Source organism: Ceratina calcarata, unplaced genomic scaffold (assembly GCF_001652005.2).
Source record: "Ceratina calcarata isolate Rehan_Ccalc_2016 unplaced genomic scaffold, ASM165200v1 scaffold368.2, whole genome shotgun sequence".
Taxonomy (NCBI): Eukaryota; Metazoa; Arthropoda; class Insecta; order Hymenoptera; family Apidae; genus Ceratina; species Ceratina calcarata.
This window is the reverse complement of record NW_017159898.1, coordinates 838040-851510: the sequence shown is the minus strand read 5'-3', so window position 1 is coordinate 851510 and position 13471 is coordinate 838040. Positions and strand designations below refer to the sequence as shown.

General features: G+C 39.5%; 2 protein-coding genes across 5 annotated transcripts in view; both read left to right on the top strand.

The window, feature by feature from the left end:
- Pits (Protein interacting with Ttk69 and Sin3A) overlaps positions 1 to 10679 on the top strand; it is a 12693-nt gene extending 2014 nt beyond the window's left edge. The window contains exons 1-5 of one of the 2 annotated variants that reach the window (XM_018025796.2): positions 7 to 871; positions 6007 to 6155; positions 6259 to 6445; positions 6620 to 6864; positions 7031 to 10679. In XM_018025796.2, coding sequence (XP_017881285.1) covers positions 154 to 871; positions 6007 to 6155; positions 6259 to 6445; positions 6620 to 6864; positions 7031 to 7171 — 1440 coding nt within the window. In that variant the 5' untranslated portion in view covers positions 7 to 153 and the 3' untranslated portion in view covers positions 7172 to 10679. Of the gene's footprint in view, positions 1 to 6; positions 872 to 6006; positions 6156 to 6258; positions 6446 to 6619; positions 6865 to 7030 lie in introns of those variants that run through there. The other variant, XM_018025797.2, reaches the window with a different exon arrangement.
- Positions 1 to 13471, top strand: part of LOC108625579 (intracellular protein transport protein USO1) — a 44144-nt gene that overhangs the window by 23285 nt on the left and 7388 nt on the right. The gene's annotated exons all lie outside the window — the stretch shown is intronic.

Below are 13471 nucleotides of genomic sequence, written 5' to 3'. Positions count from 1 at the left end.
GTGCTGCGTTGTTTCGATAATAGTGCTTGTGAGAGAAAACATAGAAACAGCATAACAGTAGACAGTGCGAAAAGTGGATGTGAGTGATTCACTGTGTGGTATATTGCGTGACGACGACGACTCGGCGGAATATCAACGAAGTCGAACGACAAAATGATGGGGAAGAGGACGCAATGCTATCTGTGCGATCTGCCCAGGATGCCCTGGGCGATGATCACGGAATTCTCAGAACCCGTGTGCCGCGGTTGTGTGAATTACGAGGGTGCCGACAGGATAGACGCGGTATTGGAATCTGCTAAACAGATGAAAAAGGCACACGGTTTTCACGAGGCAAGATCCTCATCGTCCAAGGCGTACAGAACATCCGGACACACCGAACACAACGGCGGTACCAATTTGGACGTTCTGCCCATACAGAACACCGGGCAGAACCATTCGAGACATCATAATATCACCGGTTACTCTCAGCTTCATCATCGAAACTCCATCACAGAGTTCAACTCTGGTACATCGAGGCAGCAGATATCTCGGCAACACGAGGACACGCACGAACAAATCGCAAACGGCATGAGGAGTAATAACGTGAGAATACCGAACGCCCACTTAACCGCGGTGGCACATCACGTGAATCTCAGCCACAACAGAGGTATCGCACAACTCAAGCGGGGTATTTCCACTATCGACGAGGACGAGCACGTGGAGAAGAAGCTATCGTTGGAGGAACAGCATACAGTCAGGCCGCCATTGACTAGGGGCGACTCTTTGCCAGCTGTTAGCTTGGCAGTCAACTATATTCAGGATCGTCTAAGCAAGGAAAAGCATCCTGTGAGAGCAACCAGTTTCGAAACGGCCACTACGTTCAAAGCTAATGGTACGCTAAATATTCGGATGACATGATGAAGGTTTACGACTCGTGTTGCAAACAGATTTCCGGCTTTAAATCTGCAGAATTCCTTGTAATTCATCATTTTCGATCAAATACTATTCTTGGAACTTCCCGGGAATTTGTTGAATCAACACACGATTTTTCCGGAAACTGAGATTATTTTTATACATAACAGGAGTCGGAGCTATACTTTTATTTCTACAATATCGATCGTAATTGGAAACATATTACATACCCTTCCTAATCTCTAATATATTTACAGTCGTGTTATTATCTTATAATTAAATTTAATAGTTTTATCGAGGCATTCGTACTGTTTAAACAAGGTATCAGGTTTTCTTCCTTTTAAGAAGCAGATGGTCTTTCTCGCTTATACTGATCGGTTGGTAGCAAAAATAGGAAAATGTTTGGTCGTGCGCGTGGCCATGTGGCACAAGAAAGGAGCCGCATGCACGCCTTTATGACTTCTATAATATCAGGTGCGACTATCTATGTAGGGCTGAAGTTTCTCGCAATTGTAGATATTAAAGTGAAATGTCTTTTGAACGTATTTAAAGCGATAGTATAAAGTAATAATCAGATCCCGCGTTGTACTAAAAGGAACTTAAGCGCATGTGTCTCCCTCCTTAAGTATCCTTCGACCAGCTTCTTCATTCTGGATAAGCGGCAGTCGTCCAAACGCGTATAAAGGAGACGTTACGTTGAACACGTGATGGGACGACCAAAAGATACACCGAACTGCCGTGCCGTACCCGACTGCTGTGACGTTCGATCGAATGACGTCACATGGTATATTTAGATACAATGAATGAGCCCGTCGCTACTCAACACGAATATCTGTCGGCGTTACAAACATTTTGAAAATATAATTTTGCTTAATTCCTGATTTTTAAATGTATACTTTAACCGTCTTTGTACTGTTACATTGTACTAAGAGAAGAACATGGTAGCGTTGTATAAAACGTACAGTTTTTCTTTTGGTCCTCCGGACATTGTGCCAATATGATATTTGGAAACCGAAAACCGGTTCAACTTGTACACGATGTATTTCCCGTTTTTTCGCGACTGCACCGCGGAGGTAACTGTAGCGTGCCCTCCTTTTTCTTGCGCTTCTTTTCGTTGTACGTGTCTCATTGATGAGGCGGATTCGACGATGCTCCCGAGTACGTGCCTGTGTACTTATGTACGTACGTACGTACAACCAGGCTGACCTTGGTCATCGACCGTTATTTCGACACTGGCCACTTTCTAATTCGACCTTAACGTGTGTGTGTTTACGGTTACTGAATAGTGACTCGAGACTCGATGCAGTCGTTGCTGGGCGACGATCCAGTCGTTTCGCTTCCTTCTCCTGTGTCTCGAAGTGGGAGTCAGTTGGATTTTTGGCATTGGTTGTTTTTATCCCCAAGATACACAAATAGTTTCTGGAAATTTGCTTGAACGGAACGAAGATAGTATAGATAGTATAGTGCCGACCGTTTGTTGAAACGATAGTCGTTTGGTTAATCCTAAGCTAGAAGAAACTTTTTTTATATTTTTTCGAGAAACTATTTTTTATCCAAGGTATTCGTTGAAGCGTTCGTAGATCGTTATGGTAATTTAACGCGGTAATAACTAGGTATGAGCAGAGTAACGGAACGATACATCCGATTTTCCCTGGCATCGGTTATTTTTCACTCTCGTATACTTGATTCGGAACTGTTACTATTTTGTGATTCATAGTGATTGCCGGTCATTAAGAAGTTCTAAAACGACCGATCGAAAAATAAAACGGATCATCTTGAAAGAACCTTGCAGTTTTTAGAGTTTGTTTGAGCGGGATTACATCTGGGACTACGTTTTGTATTTAGGGATACAGATGTTTCATGAAGTATCATACTTATACCAATAACTGATAAACAGATTTATTCATTTCCTTTTTTTATCTATAATTTTTTATCATGGCAAGTAGTGTTTCCATTAGAGATACATAGAAACAGTTCGCGTATGCGGGTTTGATAAAAATAGATTTCTGCTGGCAAAGATTAAATGTCTGGAAATAAACGCATGGGTTTTTAAGTATAATTGTATTAAAATAATGACGCTGACGACTTCCCGACTACTTAATTTGTTGCTCATTTCTCTTATCTGTGCGCGTCACGTTCTCTCCCATCAAATTCTCGGTGTCTCTTCAAAGGGAGTTAACGTGCATTAAGCACTACTACTCTCTTTAACGAAGAGTAAGCACATAAAATACTCTATCCAAAGTGGCAATTTTCTATATAATTCGATAGAGAGATAACTCAAACGAAATAGTTGAGAAACTAAATTGTAAAATTGTCTTTACGATGGAGCTGTTCACGAAATTTCAGCCGTGACAGATTTTCAGACAGATAGGATAGATCAGCCGAATGATCTCGTTGGTCACTACAGTGTTCCGGTTCTCATTGTCAGTTATGCTCGATCAATTCCACGCAGATAATCGTGAACATATATGCATGTGCACTACATCGTATGTCACGGGACGCAGGTCAGTCATGCCCGTGGTCGCGTTGCGCTTCGTCGCGCACATACAAGGTGTCGTAGAACACGTGAAAGGATCTTATCTATCGACCTTATGATCTATCGGCTCAGTGAAAACGTCGCACGTGCTGATAAACCTTTCTAACGATAAGCTCTTATCTAGGATATATCAGCTTTGATCTTATCATTCGTGTAAGATGAAAATGTGTTTCGCTCTTCAATGCGAAGTATGTATATACCTTGCTATGTAATTTAGAAGTGGCACAGATATTTAATTATTAATAAGTTAAAATGGAATATTGTTTATCTCTGTACTTAACAAATCGACAAGGCCATCGCTAAATTAATAAGCAACGTGACCGATGTGAGAATAAACGTTTTGGGACACCGTGTAGAGGAGGGGACGTCAGCCGTAAATACGCGCGTTGACGACGCGACGCCGCACACCACGGAGCGGCGTCAACCGGCGCGCTGCTGAGAGGGTCATACTTTCGAAACAAGGCCACTATAGTAGTCGACCGGTTAGCAAGTAATATATAAAAGCATAGGGTATGACTAAACAACCGCCTACGTGCGTGATGCGATGTGTATTACAAAACCACGCATGCGTTTTCTTTTCCTCGGTTTGTACCGTTCCAGCCCTCGCTGTTCTCCGTCGTCGTTTCCGGTTGCAACTATGCGAGAGTTATAGCAAAGAATCGTATGACTAAATACTGACTCGTTATTTTCGAGGTGAATCGAACGACGATAACATGCCTCGTGTTATTTGTAATTTTTAATTTCATAGAGAGAAATTCTTAGAATATATATAAAAAATATCCTTTTCCAATGCTATTAATTATATTTAAAAATATATTAAGTTGGAGGAGACAGTTATATGCAAGACTTGTGTGAAGTTCTGCAGGTTTGTAGATAGAGAACGTAGTATCTATCGACACGACACCAACGGTCTCTCGTGCTTCTATTGAAGTCGTCGTCATATCCTCGTCACGGAAAAGTACTGGTCACACGTTTCCTCGGTGGCAGACCGTGTTTCAAGTCGAGGACTTCGCTAACTCATATAACCGATCACGCATTGGTGGGAGTAGATATGTACGTGGGGATGCTGCGTTACACTGGAGTATGTAATCACGCAGTACATACACAGGCGTGTCACCACGGATCCTCTTCGTAGAACGTGACGAAACGCCCAGTTTCTTTTTAACGTCGATTCCTCTGTCTTATCAAACTCGTGCCCGGTAGTATCCATTTTGCCAGTACTTATAACGCGTAAACACTTGTGGAAAAAAAATAACGCAATTCGGTGATAACTGAAATACAACACGTTGTCGGATGAATGCTCGTTGCGTAGCTATTGATAACACAGTCGTGTATGAAATGATAATTCGACATTTTGAGATTATCGCTGTTTTGAAACACATAGTGGAAGCTTACGATTACCAAACACGCTGATCAGTGTTTAGGGACATACGCACTACAGAATAACTTTATTTGATATACGATCTGTAATTCTTTATCAGTTAATATCAAACCATGGAAAACATTTACAGCAGACATACTATACTAATTCTTATAATAATATCATTGCTTGAATGAATTCAAACTAATAGTCTTTTTTTTATTTCGTAATTTATATGTTGAAAATCGAAAAATGATGACTGTCCATACGTAATATGATGATAATAGCAATCGTATCGTGTGTTAAAAGTGACCAGGGATGGCACGAAAATGGTTCGTAAACAATATAAAAATGCGTAACCTTCTACAGTTAGGGTATACGCGACAACGCTCGATATTCTGGGCGCCGATCGTGCTCTCATGAAAGCAAATAAGCCGCGAAAAGCACTTTGTACACAGCTAGCGATGTCGATGGCACGTCTTACGTGTGTGCCATTCGATCCCGCTCTACCGCGGAATATCAATTTCACGGTAAATATCTAACCCAGCCTAGACTACTTGACTTAACGGACAGCAAATGACTCGATTTGAAAATCAGTCGAATCCGTGTCGAATTCATTATTTATTTCTATTTTTGAGCATCAAGAACGAATGACTTGATAAATGTATTTACATTTTTTAACATGTTCAAGCATAAAAATTATCATAACAATTTATCTTTGGCCATTAGTAAAGTAAACTTGTGTTTCTCGCGTATTAATTAGCGTATTTTTAGTTCTTTCACAATATTATTGTACGAGGAAAAGGAAGGGTATTTAATTCTGTCTACCAATAACATTCTAAATGATCGACTATTGGAAGTCACGACTCGGTCATGTTAATCCTGGAATTTTAACATCCACGCGCAGTGAAAACGATTTTTTAATTGAATATGTACTAGTGACTCATTAATTCGTGTTTCTACGATACACTTTGAAGGCACTTGAAATGTAAACATTCGATGCTAAGTTCTTTTACGTGTAAAAAATTCAAAAAGAATGAGTCACTGTATATTGACCTAATAGCATGCATAGCGATGATGTTTCTGATGAATCGTTTTAAATTAACATTAATCGAAAATTTAAACGGTCGTTAATATTCCAAGATACGAAGCGTAGGAATAAGTAGATGAATATGCTAAAGTGCTGTCAATGGATTGCTAAAATCTGATCGATTTTTAGGATCGTACGTCGGTCCGTCTATTCCACTGGCACCAGGAAATGTGGCAACAAACGGCGGAGGGTCTCCTCTTCGACCGCGAACAACCCCTCCGCCACCGCCGCCACCAACTCAGGAAGCCACCAACGATTCACAGTCGAATCACCATCAGGTAAACGAGTTCAAATATTAATGACCGCGATGTTAATCGCGGTTCAAGGGCTCATTGATATTCGCATTAGACATGCAAATTGAAGATAATTTTATCTTTTCAGAGTTCGGCGAATGGTCCGTCACCTATGGCCGCACTCATGTCCGTTGCTGACAACTTGGCGTCACCGGAATCAGTGCCACAACCATCGAATAATCCAAGCCCCACTAGCAGAAGCCCACCGACCACGACCACGAATGTCCAACAACGCAGTGCCTCCAGAGGATCGCAGCACAGCCCAAATAGTTCAGGTAATTAAATCTGTTCTTACTTTCTCGTACTTACACAAATTTGAACATGTAAAAGCTTTAAACACAGCGATTCTAAAATGAGAGAAATGCGTCGATCGTTGTTTTAATGTAATTACCTACTCACATTGTTAACAAATGTGTGATCTAAGTTAGGTTTATATTGATCGTTTGCAGGAGCTTCGGGCAGGAGGTCCAGTGGTTCGAGGCACGTGTCATCGACGACCGTGACGACGCCACAGGAAGCGTTGGTCGCTCAGGGTGCTGGAGCCGAGCAAGTGTCGGCACCTATATTGAAATGCACTCTCTGCCAAGAACGGCTCGAGGATACGCATTTCGTACAATGCCCCAGTGTGCAACACCATAAATTCTGCTTCCCGTGCAGCCGTGAGAGTATAAAGAGACAGGGCGCAGGCTCAGAGGTGAGTCGAAGTCATTTATTAATTCCTTTTGGTCATTACTTAAATGCGATTTTCAATGCGATGAAAAGTGTTGACTTGAGAATAATTTTTCTAATCGTGCAACACGCTAATGGAATCAGCGTTCACCGTTCGAACGGTGTTAACAACCTAATTTCCATTGTTCCAGGTTTATTGCCCAAGCGGCGAGAAATGTCCACTGGCAAACAGCCAAGTGCCATGGGCATTCATGCAAGGCGAGATAGCCACCATTCTGGGTGACGATTCCACTGGCTCCGGGCTTAAAGTAAAGAAAGAGAGAGAGACTTAAAAGTTCTCTAGTTTGTTCTAAACGGGGCTTCAATTTTGCACCCTCTTTTGAATAGAGGGGTTGGTCATTTTGGTGGAACCGTGAAGGTTCACCAAAGAAAATGCAAAATACTTTTTTGGTAACGGTGATAGAATGTTTTGGCGACGAATACTGCCAAATACATTGTTCGATTCGAGCCAAAGACGTTGTCGGTGTAAATTTGGAATTAATAATCGTATGAAGATGTTGAAGTTGTTGTCGGGGAAAGTGGACGGTTCCTTTTTCCCAACGAGATGGATGCGTTCTCGCTGGATTGCTCTATTCACCGGTGGAAACCGATTGTCTGTCGATCGATCGGGTGTTTTTTTTCTCGCTCGATCAAATTGTTTTGATTTGGTCTTGAGAAGAAGTCTTTGGCAATTTTTGACACGCTGGCATCGGCTTGCACGCGCGCACGTACATACACGTGCGCGTGCATATAAACCGGAATCATATCGCAGAATGGTTAATGCGCGAGAATAACGAAAGCGAAAACGCGTTTTTTGTCGAATATATCGCGGATCGATCTTAGAGAAGAAACCGCGGAACAGATCTGTTGTTTCCGGTTTGGGTTTGTACTTAGGCTCGATGGCCTCTCTTTATTGTTTCTTGTACGGCGAACTATGTTTTCGCATTTTTTTCAAGTTCAACAAACATACAGAAAAGCGTGTATGTTTCATGTACCATCCACACACACACACACACACACACACGCGCGCGCGTGCGCAACACGCATGCGGGCACCATTTGCTTTATATCAATACACAGACACGTTAAACATATATATATATAGATACACATACACTCACACACAACAGAACGTACATGATACTGTAGAAATTGGACGGTTGTATGATATGTACTTTATTTCTATTCACGCTTGTCGCGTGATCGCGGATTAACCGAAGTTCGAGAGTTTCAGTCTTCGGAAAATTTCGTAAAGGAAAATCTGTCAGCCGAGTCGACCCGATGGGAATCGTCCTTTTCTAATCTTTTATTTCTATACTCTTTCTACTACTACCATACCACTCGTTGTACGATAAACAAACAACATATGGCGGATATATTTGGACCCAGCGTACGGGTTATCTGTACAGTGTGTGTATATGTGTACATACCACATTATTAGTAAAAGTTATGAACGGAAGGAGTAACCATTTTTAAATGTACAAAAAGGACTTACATTCTCGTTTGCGTATTAATATCTATTAAATTATTTTTTCTTTTTCTTTATTCTCGAATTATTATAAGATTAAAAAAGGCACACCGCATATCTAATGAAACTACGTTGTTGTGTAATATATTCGAACGTAATTTACTTTTTTTTTTTAATCCTATCTTTATTATTTCTTCTTTGTGAAATATCTTTTGCAACACGTCTGGTAGTATCCGAGAACACATACGAGATGAGAGCGAGGTCGTTCTTTATCCAGTGATTCATTAATAAGAAGGAAAAGCAACAAAGAAGAAAAGAACGGATCGATATCCGAATTGTGTAACGTCCACTTTCACCTTTTAATTAATCGCTAGACTTTAAGTGAGAGGGCCTTTTGGTTTTTCATTTCGCCGATGAAAAAAGTGACGCCCGTCAAATAGGAACCATACACTCGCTATTGTCTAAAAAAAAAGAAAACGTTTCAAAGATAAAGAGGAATGGAAAATAAATGAAAAGAAAAACCCGAATAAACCCAAGCATATTGTTCTTTCTAAGCTGGGCGTCCAAAGATCTTCTCGCGGTTTTGACGAGAAGACAAGTACACGGACGCCGGGCGCATGGCTTCTTTTGTATATATTTGTACAAAACGATCGGCACACACTAGACGAAAAGAACGGTGAACTCATCATTCGCTTCTGTCTTCTATGAGCTTCGCAATCGTCATTGAACGATGCTAATTTCTGGCGGAACTTAAGGTGTCATCGTTCCTCTTGATCGAAACGGCGCTCTTTTTTCGAACACATAAAACACATACAACTCACCTCGATTTAGCGTGTGAATCGATCGAGGCGACCGGTGTATGTAGAGGCTATCTGCGTAGCATAAGCAAACTTATGTACCGAAGTATCGTGCAAAATTGATAACGAGTGTGAATACATACATAGCGGGTGATAAAAGATAAATAAGAACGAGAGTGAGTGAGAGAATAATAGAGAAGGCCGAGATATTAGAAAGAGCACAATTGATTGTAGCAATACTTACAGAGGCTGTACATGGTATATTTTAAGTACGAGGCAGGTAGTTCCTACCTTCGAAGATTCATTCGACCGATTGCGGCACTCATTCAAAACATTTCTCAGTCTGTTTGTAAATGAATAATTTAATCAAATGTGAAGATCGAAAGCGGATAAAGAAGAAGAAATTGAATGCCAGATTTTTTACGCAGATACGACCTCTTATTTTCTGTTCCTTATTGCAACCATACGATTTTGCAAACTGCATATGAATATTCTTTTCTCTGTTTCAACAATTCTGTCAATTGTTACAAGGAAATCCGAAGTCTCTGTACCTTCTCTATAGATTGACATAAAATATTGAACGAAATTATTGCGATTTCTTTAATTGCTATTGATTGAAGATCGTTACCTTTAACTCTTTGCACATCGATGTCTATTACCTTTTTCCATAATAGCTTTTGTTTACTGTATTATAAAATGAAACTCGAATCGTTAATGATATAAAGAGAACTTAATTTTTGAAAGATGAGATTAATTTATATAGTGCAAAGGGTTAAAAACGTTCACTGAAATTCATTATGATAAAAATAATAAAATAGTACATGTTTGTGTTATACTTTTATTCAGTTGTGTGCGTGCATATCGGTCGCCTAAGTACCGATTACCGGAACGTTCATAAAGTTTATACTTTTCGTATTGTTCTTGCGCGTGATCGTTTAACGATTGCTCAATTTCCGAAAGTATTTTGGGACGATGATTTGTGTAACAAGAAAGATTTCTGTTTCGCTTTTTGCATGGGGTCGAGTAAAATCGAGATTGCACAAAACTGTACATTTTATGATCGTTAAGACGCAGTTCTTGGAATAGTCGCAGCATTTAAAAATTCTTATCTTGCGTTGTATGTTTCATCCAACTTGACTGTCTATGATTAAAACTGACTTTTCTGATGAAAACGTCCATTTTTCTTTTTTCTTTCTACTTTTTGCTAATAACGAACACGCGCAATTCTTTCCTAACGACGAATACGAACACAAAGAGGAAAAAGATAAGCGAGGTCATTGCAAACAGAGTGTGTTACTTGTCGTTCGTTCCGTTTTATTTTGAACAAACGATTCTCTCGTCATAGTTAACACAGCAGACGTAAATACACAAAAAGAAGCGGACGTAACGAAGTAAAAATGCGTCGAATAGCAATTGTAGTAGTGAATAATGAAAATTTTCTAGTATACCATACCTCGAGGAACGCGTAAACAATGTACTGTTTATCGTATGTATGCAACATGCAAAAGCAAAAATATATGTGTTGATGTGTAACAACTGGGTGTGGCTCTTATTTTACTATACACACATAAAATTTCCTAATAGGCATTTAGTTCGAATTTCATTTTATTTCCTACTCTCCTAAAATTAATTTTCAGGATGTCTACCAAATTATTTTGTGACCGTAAGTTTTGTTGCAGTATCATGTCACTTGAAATAGATTTATCTAAATATTTTAAATGTATAAAATAACGATAATAAAAAATATTTCTAATTTCCAACGTCGTGAGCGGACTTTTACCCGCGCCAGAAACGACAGGATTATATTGGAAGTCGTGTGTAAGCAAAGGGGGATGCTCTACGCAAAATTGACGCGGTATCGAATCGACCGTATTGATCGGTAGGTTGCTACAAGTGTGCGTAACATTGTAGTCCGGTCACAGGAAACGGTCGGTGCGCTTGGAGCTCTCATCGCTAGCTTCGCAGGCAGGGCAACACTTCCTAAACTTTGAAAATCAATGCCAATGTTCAGCTGGCGCGGTAGCTGGGCCAACGAGAGAGAGAGAAACCGGGGATTCTATTGGCGGGCGGAAGAGGAACAGGGACAGGACGAAAGCAGCAAAACCGGCATATTGATCTGTCTCTTCCAGACGGCTCGAAGGCTCGAATGCCAGCCACGCTCCACGCTTCACTGTCTGCGCAACCAGGAGAGAGCCACCGTGCGCTTAAAGCGGATAGAACACAAATTTTATGCTTATAAATCGTTCATTAAGAAATGAATGTTCTTTCGAACAATCCCTGTCAATTGACTTGAAATTGTTAGGGTAGGGCCTATTCGTTCATCGTACGATATGGCCATGATGGAAAGTTTTCCCCGAATCTGTGATATGATTCACTTGAACTTGAAACGATCATTCGAAAAGAATTTCGCGATGATAACTTGGAATTATTTATTAGTACGTGAGAATTCGTGGAACATGTGACAAACAACTTCAGAATGTCAGATTATCCTTTCCGCGTATAGAAATCGTCCGTTTGCGAATAATTACGATTGTTGAAAAGTTTTATCTATCTAAAGAATTTATCGAAGAACCAACACTGAGGAAAAGAGAAATGGTTAATTAACGATCGTGTATCTCTCGCGCATAATTACGATACGCGTGGATTATGCATGTTTTGCATAATTGAAGAACGGAACGAGAGAGAATCCAAAGCGATGGGAAAAATCCGGTTCGTTGCCGTGCTGTTGAAAAGTTGTTGCGACCGATCGATTCGAACTCGCCACTCGCGCAGCTGCGCTTTCCTTCCTTAATTTTTTAATATTTTTTTTAGTTATCCTCGACTATAGTCTCTGTATACAGCGAAACGCAATTCTTTTTCAGCCAAACTTTGATTACACAAAATAATGTTTATTAACAATGTGGAATAGAATTATTTTATATAATGTATAGAAAGTAACTTTCGTTACATTTTACGACTAACTAAGGTCCAATATAAATGATTCGATTTCATGTAAAAGTAATTTCTTATATTAATTATGTTACATCGTCTGCTTTTCGTCGGTACTTTTTAGAGGTACTGTACAGTCTGACAAAATAGCTCGTATCCAGCAGTTAGGTGAGTCACCCTGCACCCTGTGTAATGGCATCGTGCAGTGATCCATCGACTTTAAAGGACGTCGCGCGTTGCGAGTTACGTAGCTTTGACGTACTCTTATTGATCGCGCACACGGAGTCCCGGGGCATCAACGCGGGAAATCTATCGGCGATGCTCGACGTCATCTCCCGCGCGATTTTACTACCGGATATTATATACGTATTTTTTACGGACATTCGTTCGGTTCATGTTGATGCAATTCGGCAGGTGCGGCGAATTGATCGCGTTTCATTTCAACTTTAAGAAAGAAACAATAACGTAGGACTTTGACTGATCAAATTAGCTAATGTTATACATTTTGATTGTAAAATGAATGTTTAAAAACATATATTAATTCTTAGTGGCAATCGTTTTATTCTCACCTAGTTCAGAAACAGCTGATTATACCTCTGTGATTCTTTAAAGCTTATTCACGATCTTAAAGTGAAGATAAAGTGTAGAACCATGCAAATTGTTCTTTTGCACATTTTAACACTTTAAACGTGTGTATACTTTTAATTATGCTAAATGAATCACGTATACTTAAATGTTAATTTTATTATTGATCATTAAGGATGGAAGTTACGTTGTACGAGTTTTCACACGCTTCTTCGTGCGTATTATTATCTTAATTACGAATATAGATTCAAATTGTTTAGTTAGGATAAGATAAAAAGAAGACAAACTTAATTGTGAAAATAATTATAAAACTTTTAATAGAATTTCTCTGAAGATACAAATCTCTCAGCTTCTTTAACCCTCTTCACGTTTTCATTACTTTCCCTTATCTCGGATCTGATGAGCCAAATTAATTAAACCAGATAGCATATTATAAAATAAAGAACAAGCGATCAGTTTGATCACTCCATGATGTCCATAAATTATTTAACCAGCTAGAGCTAGTCGTTTATAATTCTATATATTATATAGATTCCAATTTTTCAAACGGATTTGCATGCGACGATCAATATGAACGGGCAACCGTACTAAACCGAGTTATTAAACTTTATGAATTATGTATGTAGTTTGAATTTTTATTCCTGGTTCGTTGTTTTATTATTACTATACTTTTTTCGCAGATTTAATTTTTAAGTCCGCTGTTCCATCGAACATCGATTGCAGCTACAACCGTCCGACTTTAATCGTTTATACATTCGATTTTATCTGAAAATATTTTAATGTGACATATTAACTGAATTTTCTATTACAAAGAAA